Genomic DNA, 16,032 nt, shown 5'->3' on the forward strand with positions numbered 1-16,032 from the left:
GGTCTCCCATGTGGGTGCAGGGCCATCCTCCACTGCCTTCCCAGGTCACAGCAGAGAGCTGGACTGGAAGAAGAGCAGCCAGGACTTGAACCAGCGCCCATATGGGATGCCTGCGACGCAGGTAGAGGATAAACCAAGTGAGTCACTGCGCCAGCCCCTCTTTAGTTTTTCTTTGTGGTTCTTTCCTAGGATTTCTTTCTCTCTGCTCATATTATGCATCTTTTCTCGTACATTAGAACCCTAGCATATTAATCATAACTATTTTCATTTTCCTGCCTGAGAATCCCAACATCCTGGCTATGTCTGCTTCTAATGCTTGATATATTTCTTCAAACTGTGTTTTTTTGTCTTTTAATATGCCCTCTAACTTTTTCCTGATAACTGGATAAAAGGAACTGCTGTTAATAAGTCTTAATTAAAATAGTGGTAAGGTGTGGTGGAAGGGGAAGCATTCTAATTGTCCTACAGTAGAGTATCAGTCTCTTAGTGAGCCTGTGACTCTGAGTTGTGGACTTCATCAGTGCCTGTCAGCTTTTTGTTCCCTCCTTAGATACAACAAGGTGGCTCGCACAGACTGGAGTTGGGTTTGTGTTTTCTTGGTCTCAGGTCAGATAGGCTCTGGGTAACTAGTTTCTCTTGAGTGCAGACTTCGTTAAGAAAAGAATTTTCTGGGGTGTTTCAGAATGGCATCCTTTTCCTTCCTCCGGCAGGAAGCATGAGGGAACCTTTTTCTGGTATTTACTCTGAGAACCTGGCTGAGCTCCTACAAGTAAAGCCTAGAAAAGTGTGAGCTTTTGCTTCCCATGAATGAGTGCTCCTGGGGGTAGGTATTCGGTGCAGTGATAAAGCTGTGCTTGGGATGCCTACATCGCGTATCAGAGCGCCTCAGTTGAGTCCCAGCACCTCACCCCATTACAGCTTCCTGCTAATGCATATACTAGCAGGCAGCAGTGACAGCTGAAGTAGTTTGGTCTCTCCACCAGGGAGATCCATATTGAGTTCCTAGCTACTTGCTTCAGTCTGGGTCATCCCTAGCGATTGTAGGCATTTGGGGAGTAAACCAGCAAATAGAAGACTTCTCTCTCTTCCTCTCACTCTCCCCCTTTTTCAAATAAAAAATATTGTTAATGGGTCCTCTTGGAGTTTTAACTCTTAGATTTGTCCACACCTAGCCTCCAGCAATTCATCAGTCCCAGTTCAGTATTTCCCACCTCAGCACTTGTTCCCAAGGAGGTTTCTGCTACAGAATCATGCTTCTCTACATCTGCCTATCTGTCTCTTCAATTTTGTGGGCAACAGGATTTAAGAAGATTGCTTGGTTTTTCAGTTTGTCAGCTTTTAACTTGTTTTTAGGATGGATTGGCGATGTCCAATTTCATTACATGCAGAACCAGAAACCACCTTACTTTTGAATATGATATTTATATTCAGCAGCCTCACTAAATTCTTATATTAATTGTAGCAATTTATTTACATACTCTCTTAGAATTTATTTTTTAATTTTTTTTGACAGGCAGAGTGGACAGTGAGAGAGAGAGAGAGAAAGGGCTTCCTTTGCCATTAGTTCACCCTCCAATGGCCGCCGCGGCCGGCGCACCGCACTGATCCAAAGGCAGGAGCCAGGTACTTATCCTGGTCTCCCATGGGGTGCAGGGCCCAAGGACTTGGGCCATCCTCCACTGCACTCCCGGGCCACAGCAGAGAGCTGGCCTGGAAGAGGGGCAACCGGGACAGAACTGGCGCCCCGACCGGGACTAGAGAACACGGTGTGCTGGCGCCACAGGCGGAGGATTATTATTGAGCTGCGGCGCCGGCCACATACTCTTAGAATTTTAACAGCTCACATCACCTCTAAGTAAAGATGGTTTTGTTTATTCTTTTCTGCTAAATATGTCTTTTGCTTCTTCTTACTGCTTATGAAAAGGGTGATACAGACCCTCTTGTGTTATTCCTGATCTCAGAGGGAAGGCTCTCCTGAGTTCATATTTTGGATGATATTTTTTACAGGGCTTCTGGTTGATACCTTTTACCTGGTTAAGGACGTTCCCTTTTATTCTGTTGGCTGTGAATTTTTCTGATGAGCTAGTGTTGATATTTATTCAAAAACTATCTGCTTTCATTTAAAAGTTTAGTTAGTTGGGTTTTTCTTCTTTACTATGTTAATCTGATGTATAATAGTAATTAAGTAATTAAATTTCCATAACCTTAAATTCTGGGACAAGCCAACATAATCTTGATAAATTTGTCTTCTTTGTATGGTTGCAAAGCTGAAACTTAAAGGAATTGAAGGAAGAAAAAAAAATTTGTCTTCTTTATACATTGATGGATTCAGTTTGCTAGTATCTGTTTGCTTCTCCTTGTGTGTGTGTATCCATGAGTGAGATTGACCTGTGATTTTAATCCCTTGTACAATCCTTTTCTACTTTTGGTATTAAGAGTATGTTCAGGGGCCGGCGCTGTGGTGTAGCAGGTGAAGCTACAACCTACAGTGTTAGCATCCCATATGGGCGCTGGTTCAAGTCCTTACTGCTCCATTTCTGATCTAGCTCTCTGCCATGGCCTGAGAAAGAAGATGGCCCAAGTTCTTGGGCCCCTGCACCTACATGGGAGACCCAGAAGAAGCTCCTGACTCCTGGCTTCTGATTGGGCCAGCTCCGGTCATTGTGGCCAGTTGAGCAGTGAACCAGTGGATGGAAGAACTTTCTCTCTCTTCCTGCCTCTGCCTCTCTGTAACTGCCTTTCAAATAATAAAAATAAATAAATATTTTTTAAAAAGACTATGTTCAACTCATAAGTTAAGAATCTTCATCCTTTTCTATTCTTTGAGAGTTTGCACAAGATGGGAAACATGTTCCTTGAAAGTGTGATAAAAACTTGCATAGATCCACTTGGGTCTGAATTTATGGTGGGGGGATTTTCTGATTATAAATTCAGTTCCTTTCATTGTCAGCAGACTATTTTGGAGTTCTAATTCTTGTAAAATCAGCCTATAAGTAAAGTGTTTATAGTCATTTATCCATGCCTTGAGTTAGTTGTTGTGGTATCAGTTTTATTGTCATAAAGTTGTTTATAACATCCTTCTATTTGTTTAATCCCTGAAGTAGCTGTTGTTATACCTCTTTGAACATTTCTAATATTTTTATTTGTGCCTTCCTTTTGTTTCTTTGTTATTCTGAGTTATTTCTATTTTATTCATCTTTTCAGAGAATCATCATTTGATTTTGTTGAATTGTTGTATTACTATCACTCTTATCTTGTACTTGCTTTCTTTTCTTTTTTAAAGATTTATTTATTTATTTGAAAGTCAGAGTTACACACAGAAAGAAGGAGAGGTAGAGAGAGAGAGAGAGAGAGAGAGAGAGAGAGAGAGACAGGTTTTCCATCCACTGGTTCATTCTCCAGGTGGCTGCAATGGCCAGAGCTGCGCCCTTCCGAAGCCAGGAGCCAGGAGCTTCTTCCTGGTCTCCCACGCAGGTGCAGGGGTCCAATGACTTGGCCATCTTCTACTGCTTTCCCTGGCCATGGCAGAGAGTTGGATCAAAAGTGGAGCAGCTAGGACTTGAACTGGCGCCCACATGGGACGCTGGCACTGCATCTGGTGGCCTTACCCACAATGCTGCAGCGCCCGACTTTCTTTAAAGTTGTTCTTCCACAGTTTGGAGATTCCTCAGAAACCTGAATATAGCCCTACCACATGACCCAGCCATCCCACTCCTCAGAATTTACCCAAAGGAAATTAAATTGGCAAATAAAAGAGCTGTCTGCACCTCAATGTTTATTGCAGCTCAGTTCACAATAGCTAAGACATGAAATCAACCTAAATACCCAGAAGACTGGATAAAAAAATTATGGGCTATGTACTGTATAGGATACTATACAGCAGTAAAAAAAAAAATGAAATCCAGTCATTTGCAACAAAATGGAGGGATCTGGAAAACATCATGCTGAGTGAATTAAGCCGGTCCCAAAGGGACAAATATCATATGTTCTCTCTGATCTATGACAACTAACTGAGCACCTAAAAGGAAACCTGTAGAAGTGAAACGGACACTATGAGAAACAATTACTTGACCAGCCCTTGCCTTGACAGTCAAGGAACAGCTCACTATTTTATTTCTTCTAATGTTTTCTTGTTATATTTAATACCATTGGTTGAACTCTTTAGCTAACACACAATTATTCTTAGGTGTTTAAATTTAACTGAAAATTGATCTCTGTTAAAAATAAGAGTGGGAATAAGAGAGGGAGGAGATGTACAGTTCTGCACAGGCTCACTCGGACTTACCCCTGATGGTAGAGCTAGAAACATGCCATGAGATTCTAAATCCCAGTAAGGTGGCATGTACCAATGCCATCTTACTTGTCAAAGTGGTCAGTTTAAGTTCATAATTGATCATAAAGATAGGATTAAGTGTCAAAGGGATCACATAAACAAAACCAGTGTCTGCTAGTAATAACTAATAGAATTAAAAGGAGAGAACAGTCCAACATGGGAAGCAGGATACACAGCAGAATGGCAGATGTCCTAAAGAGCACTCTGGCCTCAGAATCAGCCCTTAAGGCAGTCAGGTCCAGCTAAAAAGCCCATGAGAGTATTTTAGGCATGGAAAGCCAAGACACTGTGGGAAAAAAAATGACCTAAATGAAAGATCTCTGTGAGTGAGATCCCAGTGGAAAGGACAGGCCATCAAAGAAGGAGGTACCTTTCTCTGAAGGGAGGAGAGAACATCCACTGTGATTATGGCCTTGTCTAAATAAGGTTGGAGTTTGTGAACTCAAGAGGCTTCCATAGCCTTGGCTGCTCACGACAAGAGCCTCAGGTGATTACTGACGTCATAAATAAGAGTGCCAATTGTTAAATCGACAACGGGAGTCACTGTGCACTTACTCCCCATGTAGGATCTCTGTCCTTAATGTGTTGTACTATGCAAATTAATGGTAAAACTAGTCTTCAAACAGTACTTTATACTTTGTGTGTCTGTGTGGGTGCAAACTGTAGACATCTTTACTTAGTATATACTAAGTTGATCTTCTGTATATAAAGATAATTACAAATGAATCTTAATGAAGAATGGAATGGAAGAGGGGGTAGGAGATGGGATGCTTTGTGGGTAGGAGGGAGGTTATGGGGGGAGAAACCACTATAATCCAAAAGCTGTACTTTTGAAATTTATTTTTATTAAATAAAAGAAAAAAAAGAATGCAGGAAAAATAGAGGAGTCATTAAAAAACAGTTGTTCTTCCAAACATATTATATTGATTAGCTAGCCCATTGTACATGAAGCTTTCTCTTTTCTAATGTATAGATTTAAGGTAATACATTTTCTTTTTAGGACCATTATAATTGCATTCAATGAATGTTGGAAATATTTCTTAATTGTAATTTTTGTTGTTGCTCAGAACTAATTCTCTAATGCTTGCTATAGTTTTTTTGATCATGAGTTATCAGAAATGCATTTTTCAATTTACAGACATTATGATCTTTTATTTTTTATTGGATTCAAGCCTAACTGTATGGCAATCAGAGAGCTATGGGACCAGGTTTTTTAGGCTTCCAATGTAAAAGATGTTTATAATTGGTCCATGAATACCTAAAGATATGTATTTTTGTATTGTTGGGTGAAATAATCTATTTATGTATAGTAGATTGTATTAAGTGTGCTATTCAAATCTTCAGTGTGTTTATAAGATCACTGTTGGTTTGATCTATCAATTGGTGACAGAGATGTGCTAAAATCTTCTACTATGATATAACATTTTTCCTTGTAGGAATCTAAATCTTAGCTTTATATTTTGAAATTAGCTTTATTTATTTATTATTTAATTTTTAATTTATAGAAGAACAAATTTTATGTATTTCATTATGCATAGATATGTTTTATATATATAAATGATACTTATAAGTGAACATAATGATACTTCCCATCATACTCTCTCTCCCTGCTCCTTCTTTTCCTATTTTTCTTTAAATTTTTGTAATGACATACTTTCAGTTTACCTTATTATCACAAGCTTAAACCTCCACTAGATTAGAATTTAACAAGTAACAAGTAGTAAACCACTGCCCCTCAGAGTATAGACAAGGGCTGTAAAAAATAATCAAATCTCAAAATGTCCATTTCACTCATATACATTACTTTTTTTTGTACTCTGTATACTAGTTACCACAGATCAGGGAAAAATATGATATTTGTCTTTTTGGGGCTGGTTTATCTTTTTGATGCATACAACTAAAATATTAAGCCTTTCTGATTAATTGAAACTATTTGCAGAGACTCTGCTTCTCACTTGTTATGCGTTTTCTGTTACATTCTGGTTTTTTGTATTATTATATTTATATATCTCTATCTTTTGATCTTCAATTTTTATGTAAACTTCTGCTTTAGGCATATCATTTGTATGTGGTATTGAACTGGATTTACTATGTTTCCTGATATGACAAATTTTTGTCTTTCAAGATTGAGCAATTTAGTGTTTTATCTCTATAATTACTGATAAAGTTAGTTTTGTATGTATAGTAGAAATAAACGTGCCTGCTTGAAAACTTTCATAAATCTAGAATGTTCTAATTTTCATCATGCCTTAGCCAGTTCTTTAGTTCTGAATCAGTTTTTTCCTCTTTATTGCGTGTGTGTGTGTTTTTTTTTGTTTTGTTTTTTTGTTTTGTTTTGTTTTGTTTTTTTGACAGGCAGAGTGGACAGTGAGAGAGAGAGACAGAGAAAGGTCTTCCTTTTCCATTGGTTCACTCCCTCAATGGCCGCTGTGGCTGGCGCACCGCGCTGATCCGAAGCCAGGAGCCACGTGCAGGTTAATCCACCGCCTGTAATCCTGGCATCCCATAGAGTTCTGGCTGCTACACTTACGATCCAGCTCTCTGCTGATGTGCCTGGGAAGGCAGCAGGAGATGGTCCAAGTGCTTAGGCCCCTACACCCAAGTAGGAGACTCAGAAGAAGCTCCAGTCTGGCCCATGCCTGGCTGTTGAGGCCATTTTGGGAGTGAACCAGTGGATAGAATATTTCTTTCCCTGTCTCTCCCTCTCTCTCTCTGTAACTCTGCCTTTCAAATAAATAAAACAAACCTTTTATAAAAAAGAAAGATTTGCTGGGAAAACAATTCTATTTTGACAGATACTCTACCTTTGCTAAATGTGCTAAATTACAATGGTTTTGAGGTTATAGCTCTGATTTGTGCTTGAGGTTGACAACTATATATATCCATATAATCATAAAATAAAACAGCATATAGAATTATTTTTATTTATTGGAGAGATACAGAGACCTTGCTTTTTCTGGGTCACTCCCCAAATTCCTGCAACAGCAGGGGCCAGGCCAGACTGAAACCAGAAGACTAGAACTTAATATATGTCTCTTACATGGGTGGCAGAGACCAAAGAACTTGAGCCATCACTACTGCCTCTTAGGGTTCACATTAACAGGAAACTGGAATTGGACTCAAATCCAGGTACTCTTATACAGTATATGAGTATCCCAAGTGATGTCTTCATTGCTATACCTAATGCCCAACCCCTCAAAATATTTTCATTTTATTTATTTATTTATTTATTTATTTTTTTTTTTTTTTGACAGGCAGAGTGGACAGTGAGAGAGAGAGACAGAGAGAGAAAGGTCTTCCTTTGCCGCTGGTTCACCCTCCAATGGCCGCCGCTGCAGCCGGCGCACCGCGCTGATCCTGGCAGGAGCCAGGAGCCAGGTGCTTTTCCTGGTCTCCCATGGGGTGCAGGGCCCAAGCACCTGGGCCATCCTCCACTGCACTCCCTGGCCATAGCAGAGAGCTGGCCTGGAAGAGGGGCAACCGGGACAGAATCCGGCGCCCCAACCGGGACTAGAACCCAGTTTGCCGGCGCCGCAAGGTGCATTTTATTTATTTTTTAAAGATTTGTTTTATTTATTTGAAAGACAGAGTTAGAAAGAGAAAGAGAGAGAGTTTTTCATCCACTAGTTCACTTCCCAAATGGCTGCAACAGCAAGGACAGGGCCAGGCTGAAGCCTGGAGCCTGGAGCTTCATCTGGGTTTCCCACATGGGTGCATGGGCCCAAGCACTTGGGTCATCTTCTGTTGCTTTCCCAGGCCGTAGCAGAGAGCTGGACCAGAAATGGAGCATCTGGGACTCGGACTGGTGCCCAAAAGGGATGCTGGCACGTTAGCAGAAAGATGGGTCAGAAGTGGAGCAGCCAGGACTCAAACTGGTGCCCGTATGGTATGGACCTTCTATGCCACAATGCCAGCCCCTAATTTTATTTTGTGCATAATACTGTACTAGGTACCTTGTAGCATCAGCAAATGAAAGAATATAGTCCTGAAATATTGGCTTTTAGAGATTATATGAAAATACTATATACACAGATAATTTTAAAGTGAAAAAAGCACTTTCTATAAAACATACAACTAAATATACAATTAAATATTGTTTCTTTTAGGGCTGGTGAATGAAGAGATCAACAAATAAAGATATACAAATATAATAATACAAAAAGCCAGAATGTAACACAAAAAGCGTAACAAGTGAGAAGCAGGGTCTCTACAAATGGTTTCAATTAATCAGAAAGACTTAATATTTTAGCTATATGCATCAAAGATAACCAGTCCCCAAAAGAAAAATATCATATTTTTCCCTGATTTGTGGTAATGAAGAATTTGACCTATAATGCAATATGTAAACACTATAGGCTTTTTTTCCAAAGGTTTATTTTATTTATTTGAGAGGTAGAGTTACAGACAGTGAGAGGGAGAGACAGAGAGAAAGGTCCTCCTTCCTTTGGTTCACTCTCCAAATGGCCGCAACAGCTGGAGCTGCGCCTACCCTAAGCTGGGAGCCAGGTGCTTCTTCCCAGTCTCCCATGCGGGTGCAGGGGCCCAAGGACTTGGGTCATCTTGTAATGCTTTCCCAAGCCACAGCAGAGAGCTGGATGGGAAGAGGAGCAGCCCAGACTAAAACCAGTGCCCATATGGGATGCCGGTGCCACAGGTGGAGGATTAACCTGTGCCATAGCGCTGGCCCCCACTATAGGCTTTTTAATGTAGAATGATAATATCAAATTTTTAAAGAAAATTAATCATGCAACTTTGATTATGTGAACTGCAGTATTGTTCATGAAGCATGCTTTCCATAATGACAAGTGAGAGTCATAGACATTGTTAAATATACATACGGAAGTGATTTTATAAAAATGTAGCCTCTATTTATCCATAAATCTGTAATGAAATACAGAGAGAATTTGCAAAGGTTTGGAAATTATTACTGAGGGTAGAACATTCACATTAATTTTTAGCATGCCATTTACTAAAATATGTTTTCTTTCTCTCCACAGAAATCTCTTTCACAACTTAACCCAGGTAAAAATTTTCTAAATTTTATGTATCTTTTGTAAGTCACTACTATACTGTTTCTCATATTCCATATTAGCCGACTAGGAAGTTAGAGCGGTGGTACTTGGAGTAAGTTTTGAGGAGCCATAGTGAGGCTGCATAAGACCTATTCAGGAAGTGCACCCTCTTCCAACCACACATCTGCAAGAGGATGGGTTTTCCCCTATATCCATCTACCAAATGCACAGCCACAGTGTGAATGCAGGAGCAGAGCTGATTATTCAGATGTCTTCTATTAATGTGCACATGAAAGAGATTGTGAAAATATGCAGCAGTCATTTTTTTAACCAATTTTTGTTTAAAATATTTAAATATTTAAATAGTTTAATATTTTAATATTTAAATAAATTTAATTTAATACATTTAATATTTAAATATTTTTAATATTTAAATATTTAAAATATTAATATTTTTAAAAAATGTTAGCTAGCATGTAATAGGTTTATCATTGTTTTAAAAATAAGTAAATACCTTTTTTAAGATTTTTTTTTATTTCTTTGAGAGGTAAAGTTACAGACCGAGAAAAGGAGAAACAGAGAGAAAGGTCTTTCATCTGCTTGTTCACTCCCCAAATGGCTGCAATGGCTGGAGCTGAGCTGATCCAAAGCCAGTAGCCAGGAGCTTCTTCTGGGTCTCCCACTTGGGTGCAGGGGCCTGAGCACTTAGGCCATCTTCCACTGCTTTCCCAGGCCATCACAGAGAGCTGAATTAGAAGAGGTACAGCCAGGACACAAACCAGAGTCCATATGGGATGCCAGCACCACAGGGGGAGGCTTAATCTACTAGGCCACAAAATAAATAAATATCTTAAAATGTTCTCAGTTTTAATCTGCTCTATGGTAAATATTGATAGATTAATCCACATAAATCAAAAGCATTGTAAAATCTTCCATAATTTCTTAGAGAATGAAAGGGCTCTGAAATCTGAAAGTTTTTATCTTTTTCATAAAGATTTATTTATTTACTTGAATTGCAAGTTACAGAGAGAGGGGGAGAGAGAGAGATAATCCATTTGCTGGTTCAGTCCCCATGCGTCCACAGTGAGGGATGAGCCAGATCAAAGCCAGGAGCCAGGAGCTTCATCCAGGTCTCTCAGGTGGGTGACAAGGACCCAAGCACTTGGGCAGCCAAGAGACAAACTGGCACCCATAATGGGATAATGGGATGCTGGCATTGAAAGCAGTAGCTTTACCTCCTACGCCACAATGCTGGCCCCTATTCAGTTATTATTAATGCTATAGCTACAATAATGGTCAAAACCAAGAAAAAATATTATCATTGAGGAATAAATTGTAAGATAAACAGAAATCGAAAGGAGAACTTCCACACATAGAATATATACAGACCCAAATAATACAGGTAACCTCCATCACATTCAAAATCCATTGGAATACCTACAGAAAGTATATGTATTGTGTAAAATGCTAGTGCCCAAGTAACAGACCTTTGCATTAATATAGGTGCGTGTGTGTATAAAATTCAAAAACAAGAAAAGGAGTTTATTGGTAGTCAGAAATAATTGAGACTCACAGCCAGAGTTGTAAGATCGAGTTCTGAATAAAGAATGTTAAAATAGAAGTTAAATGCTATTGTGTAAGGGGTGAGGTTGTAGCATTCATATGAGAATAGGAAACAAAGACTGCAGCCTGTGGTCAAGGAGGAGCTCATCTCCTTATATAAAAACTGGATTTTAAAAAGGTTACGGGGACTAGTAATGCTCTACTCACTGGCATATGTTAATTGCAAAGAAATAGTACATCCCTTTGGGGCTATAGATGGACAAGGAATTACCTAAAATGCCTTTCGGGTGATGTCCTGGTTTAACAGTCTGAGGCTTGACAAACTAGTGCAAAGAAATAAACACAAAAATGACTTTTCACGCAAAAAATTCCAAGAGCACAGACTATTACAAGAACCCATTTCCAGGGGCCAGGTCCATGGCCTAGTGTGTAAAGCTGCTGCTTGCAACACTGGCATCCCATATGAGTGCCAGTTTGAGTTCCAGCTGCTCCACTTCCGATCCAGCTCCCTACTGATGTGCCTGGGAAAGAGTGGAGGATGGCCCAGGTGCTTGGGCCCCGTCACCCTCATGGGAGACCTGGATGATGCTCCTGGCTCCTGGCTCCTCCGTCTGTGTGTGTGTGTGTGTGTGTGTGTGTGTGTGAGTGTGAGTGTGTGTGTGTAATTCTGCCTTCCAAATAAATTGAGTCACTCTCCAAATAAATTTGAAGGCAGAGTTACATGGAAAGACAGAGAGATGTCTTCTATCTGCTGGTTCACTCCCCAGATGGCACCAAGAGCCAGAGCTGATCCAATATGAAGCCAGGAGCTTGGAACTTCTTCTTGGTCTCCCATTGGGTATAGGGGCCCAAGGATTCGGGACATCTTCCGCTGCTTTCCCAGCCACATCAACAGGGAGCTGGATCAGAAGTAGAGCAGCCAGGACTCAAACCAGCGCCTTTATGGGGAACTGGCACCACAGGCAGTGGCTTTAGCCATTATGCCACAGCACCAGCCCCAGTAAATAAGTCTTTTTAAAATTTTTTTTCTATAACTAATAGTACACAAGATTCTCATAGAAAAACTCTGTAAAATACCTCAAAAAATAAGATACAAATTAATAACAAATTGACTGGAATTGACACAAAAATGGAGAAAGCTTATACTATTCAACACTAGATACAGAATCATGTGAAAGATTAGAATTCATATTTAAAACAAAGAGATAAAAGAAGGAATAAAAAAGGGCTTGTTCAGAAACTATAGAAAATTCAGAATTTGAAAATTATCTCTGGGGCTGACTGCTCCACTTCTTTTTTTTTTTATAATTATTTATTTATTTATTTGAAAGGCAGAGTTACAGAGAGGCAGAGGCAGCTAGAGAGACAGAGAGGTCTTCTATCCACTGGTTCACTCCCCAAATGGCCACAATGGCCAGAGTTGGCCCCATCAGAAGCCATGGGCCAAGAGATTCTTGTTGGTCTCCCATGTGAGTGCAGGGGCCCCAGCACTTGGGCCATCCGCCACTACTTTCCCAGGCGATAGCAGAGAGCTGGATTGGAAGTAGAGCAGCTGGGACTCAAACCAATGCCTGTGCAGGATGTCAGCACTGCAGGCAGTGGCTTTACCCACTACACCACAGCTCTGGTCCCCTTTTATTGTTTTTGTTATTTTTGTTTGTTTGTTTTTTGCTCCACTTCTGATTTCTCTCCATCTCTCCCTCTCTTTGTAACTCTGTGTTTCAAATAAATGAAATAAATCTTTAAAAGAAAGAAAAAAATCCCATTAAGATATCTTAAAATGAAAAAAATTAAGCTTCTAAGAATCAAAATCCAATAAAAGATTAACAGCAGACTAGATAAAGTTGAGAAAATTGGAGAACTAATCATTTGGAATGAAGGGCTAGTGCTGTGGCATAGTAAGTTAAGCCTCTGCCTGCAGCACCAGCATCCCATATGGTCACTGGTTCAAGTCCTGGCTGTTCCACTTCCAATCCAGCTTCCTGCTGATATCCTGCGAAAGCAGTGGGAGATGGCCCAAGAACTTCGGTCTCGGCACCCATGTGGGAGGCCTGTTAAAAATCTCCTGGCTACTGGCTTTGGATCACCCCAGCTCCAGCAATGCAGCCATTTGAGGATGGAAAACCTCTCTCTCTGTCTCCCTCTCTTGGTCTGTAACTCTGCCTCTCAAATAAATAAACATTTAAAAATTTTTTGGAATGAGACTCATGTAGAATGCAGCAAATCAATGTGAAAAGATAGAAAATATCCAAAGAAATTTAAGAGTCTTAGAGGACTGAAACATTTCATCATGCATATAATAGAAATTCCAGGGAGAGCTTCCAAGATGGCAGAGGGAGATACTGCTCTAGTCTAGGAGAAGATAGCTTAAAAAAAGTGGACAGAATAAAGTCTCAGGGAAGAGTTAGGGAGAAAATGGCAGAGGAAACTCTATACAAATTAAGGGATAAGGTGGACCTAGGTGAAGGGCATGGATGCCCACAACTTAGGACCCCAGCAGTCGAGAGTCTCTGCACCAGTGTTGGAAAGTGAGGTGAGACCAGACTGCAGCAGCCCAAGCCACTGGTGATAAAGCTGCAGGAAAAGCCTAGAGGAAACTGGGCTTGAAACCCCATGGGGGATGGTGTACCTGCCAAACTAGAGGAGGGAAAAAAAGGAAGGGCATGTTTTTCTCTCCCTGATTACCTTACAGTGGCATCCTGTAACAAGCCAATAAAGCAGGCACCATTTTGGACATACATAATAGCTGTGCCAGCTCGTGTCCATGCCAAGCAACCAGTCGAGTGGAGATTCCTAACTATGGTGGGGAGAAGTAACAGGGGGCAGAGTGATCATGACTGTGGGAGGCTTGTAAGCCAGGACTGTGAAAAAAAAAACTGAGGCTATGTGGGAAGGTTCATGGTGTGGCTGGGACTTTGGGCAGTCACTGTGGGAGACTGCACACACACAGGGCTTCCTGGTTACCTGCTGAGGGACACTGCAGGGGAATCTGAGCTTACACTGAGGACTGAACAGATCCTTTGTGTGGTCGGTCCTGTGGGCAGAGCAGACAAATATTATACCCACTGGGGCTAGCACTCAGGCACAGGTCTCCTTTGAGGAAAGGAGCTCAGCTGAGCAGAATAAACCTCCCTTCTGATAAAAAACAAACAAAAAAAGATCTACTAAGCCAAACCTGGGTGTGTCACCTTAGACACACCCTTTGCCCAGGAGAACTGAACAGAGCTCCCTGGCCACATTCACCACACACCTCTAGATATTCACTGAAAGCAGACACTCCATTACCTACAGAAGCAAGGTAAAAAGATAAAACCGCCACAGTGAAAAATCAAAGAAACTAACAAGTATCTCCACAAATGCCAAGTAATTCAAGAAATAAGAATAAGGAAGACAATACAACACCTCCAAAAGAACACAACACTTCAATACTAGATTGTGAAGATGATGAGATTGAAGAAATGCCAGAAATGGAATTCTAAAAGTTATCATAAGATTACATAGAAGTAATCAGAAGCAAATGCATGAACTACTGAAATCCATATGTGACATGAAAGAAAATTCCTCCCACAAAATTGAGATCTTAAAGGGAAATCAAAATGAAATGAACAATTCAATAGAACAGATAAAAAATGCAGTGGAAAACTTAACAACAGAATTGGTGAAGAAGAAGAAAGAATATCAGACTTAAAAGACAAAGCATAGGAAATTATACAGTCAAACCAAAAACAAGAAGAAATTAGAAAACTAAAAAATAATATTGGGAATCTACAGGATACTACCAAACGACCCAACATACAGGCTCTAGGAGTTCCTGGAGGCATGGAAAAAGAGAAAGCATTAGAAGGCCTAGTAGTGAAATAATAACAGAAAATTTCCCTAATTTGGAGAAAGAAAGGGACATCCATGTACAGGAAGCACATAGAACTCCTAATAGACATGACCAGAAAAGATCTTCACAACAACACATTGTAATCAAACTTTCCACAGTAAAAGACAAAAGATTCCAAAATGTACACAAGAGAAACACCAGATTAATGTCAGAGGATCTCCAATTAGACTCACAGCAGGCTTCTCATCAGAAACCCCACAGGCAAGGAGAGAATGGCAAGATAAATTCTAAGTCCTTAGAGAAACAAACTGTCAACCCAGAATACTGTACCCTGCAAAACTCTCATTTATGAGTGAAGGTAAAATAAAACCTTCAATAATGGGGATGGGACTGTGGGGCAGCGGGTTAATGCCCTGGCCTGAAAGCGCCAGCCTCCCATATAGGCACTGGTTCGAGACCTGGCTGCTCCACTTCCGATCCAGCTCTCTGCTATGGCCTGGGAAAGCAGTAGAAGATGGCCCAAGTCCTTGGGCCCCTGCACCGGTGTGGGAGACCCAGAGGAAGCTCCTGGTTCCTGACTTCAGATTGGCGCACTTCTGGCCATTGTGGCCAATTGGGGAGTGAACCATCAGATGGAAGACCTCTCTCTCTCTCTCTGCCTCTCCTCTCGCTGTGTAACTCTGTATTTAAAATAAATAAATAGATCTTTTTAAAAAAAAAAACCTTCAATAACAAGCAATTGAATGAATTTGTCACCACCCGTCCAGCTCTACAACAGATGCTTAAGGATGTGTTGACACAGAAACACAGAAACATGAGCATCACTACAAAAGAAGGTAAAGGAAGAAAATATCCCAATAAAACTTAAAAGGAAATTCAAAGTAAAAATAGGAATATTTTTTGAAAAATGGCAGTGCAAAGTCATTATTTATCAAGTCACCTTGAATGTAAATGGCCTCAACTCTCCAGTTAAAAGACACAGACTGGATGAATGAATTCAAAACGAAACCCATCTATTTGCTGCCTACAAGAAACATATCTCACCAACAAACATGCATGCAGACTCAAAGTAAAAGGATGGAAAAAGCTATTCCATGCCAACAGAAACCAAAAAAACTGCTAATATAGCCATCCTAATATCAGACAAAATAGACTTTAAAACAAAAACTGTTAAAAGAGACAAAGACAATATGTAATGATTAAGGGATCAATTCAACAGGAAGATGTAACTATTATAAATGTATATGCACCTAGTTACAAGGTACTTGGCTATTTAAAAGAAATGTTAATGGATC

At 40.2% G+C, this 16,032-nt stretch overlaps 1 protein-coding gene across 3 annotated transcripts in view; it reads left to right on the top strand.

The window, feature by feature from the left end:
• Positions 1–16,032, top strand: part of CATSPERE (catsper channel auxiliary subunit epsilon) — a 179,284-nt gene that overhangs the window by 39,156 nt on the left and 124,096 nt on the right. For all 3 annotated transcript variants that reach the window (XM_070055618.1, XM_070055617.1, XM_070055616.1), the window contains one exon: positions 9,331–9,355. In XM_070055618.1, the coding sequence (XP_069911719.1) occupies positions 9,331–9,355 (25 nt within the window). The remainder of the gene's footprint in view (positions 1–9,330; positions 9,356–16,032) is intronic.

This window comes from Oryctolagus cuniculus, chromosome 13, assembly GCF_964237555.1.
Source record: "Oryctolagus cuniculus chromosome 13, mOryCun1.1, whole genome shotgun sequence".
NCBI classification, from domain to species: Eukaryota; Metazoa; Chordata; class Mammalia; order Lagomorpha; family Leporidae; genus Oryctolagus; species Oryctolagus cuniculus.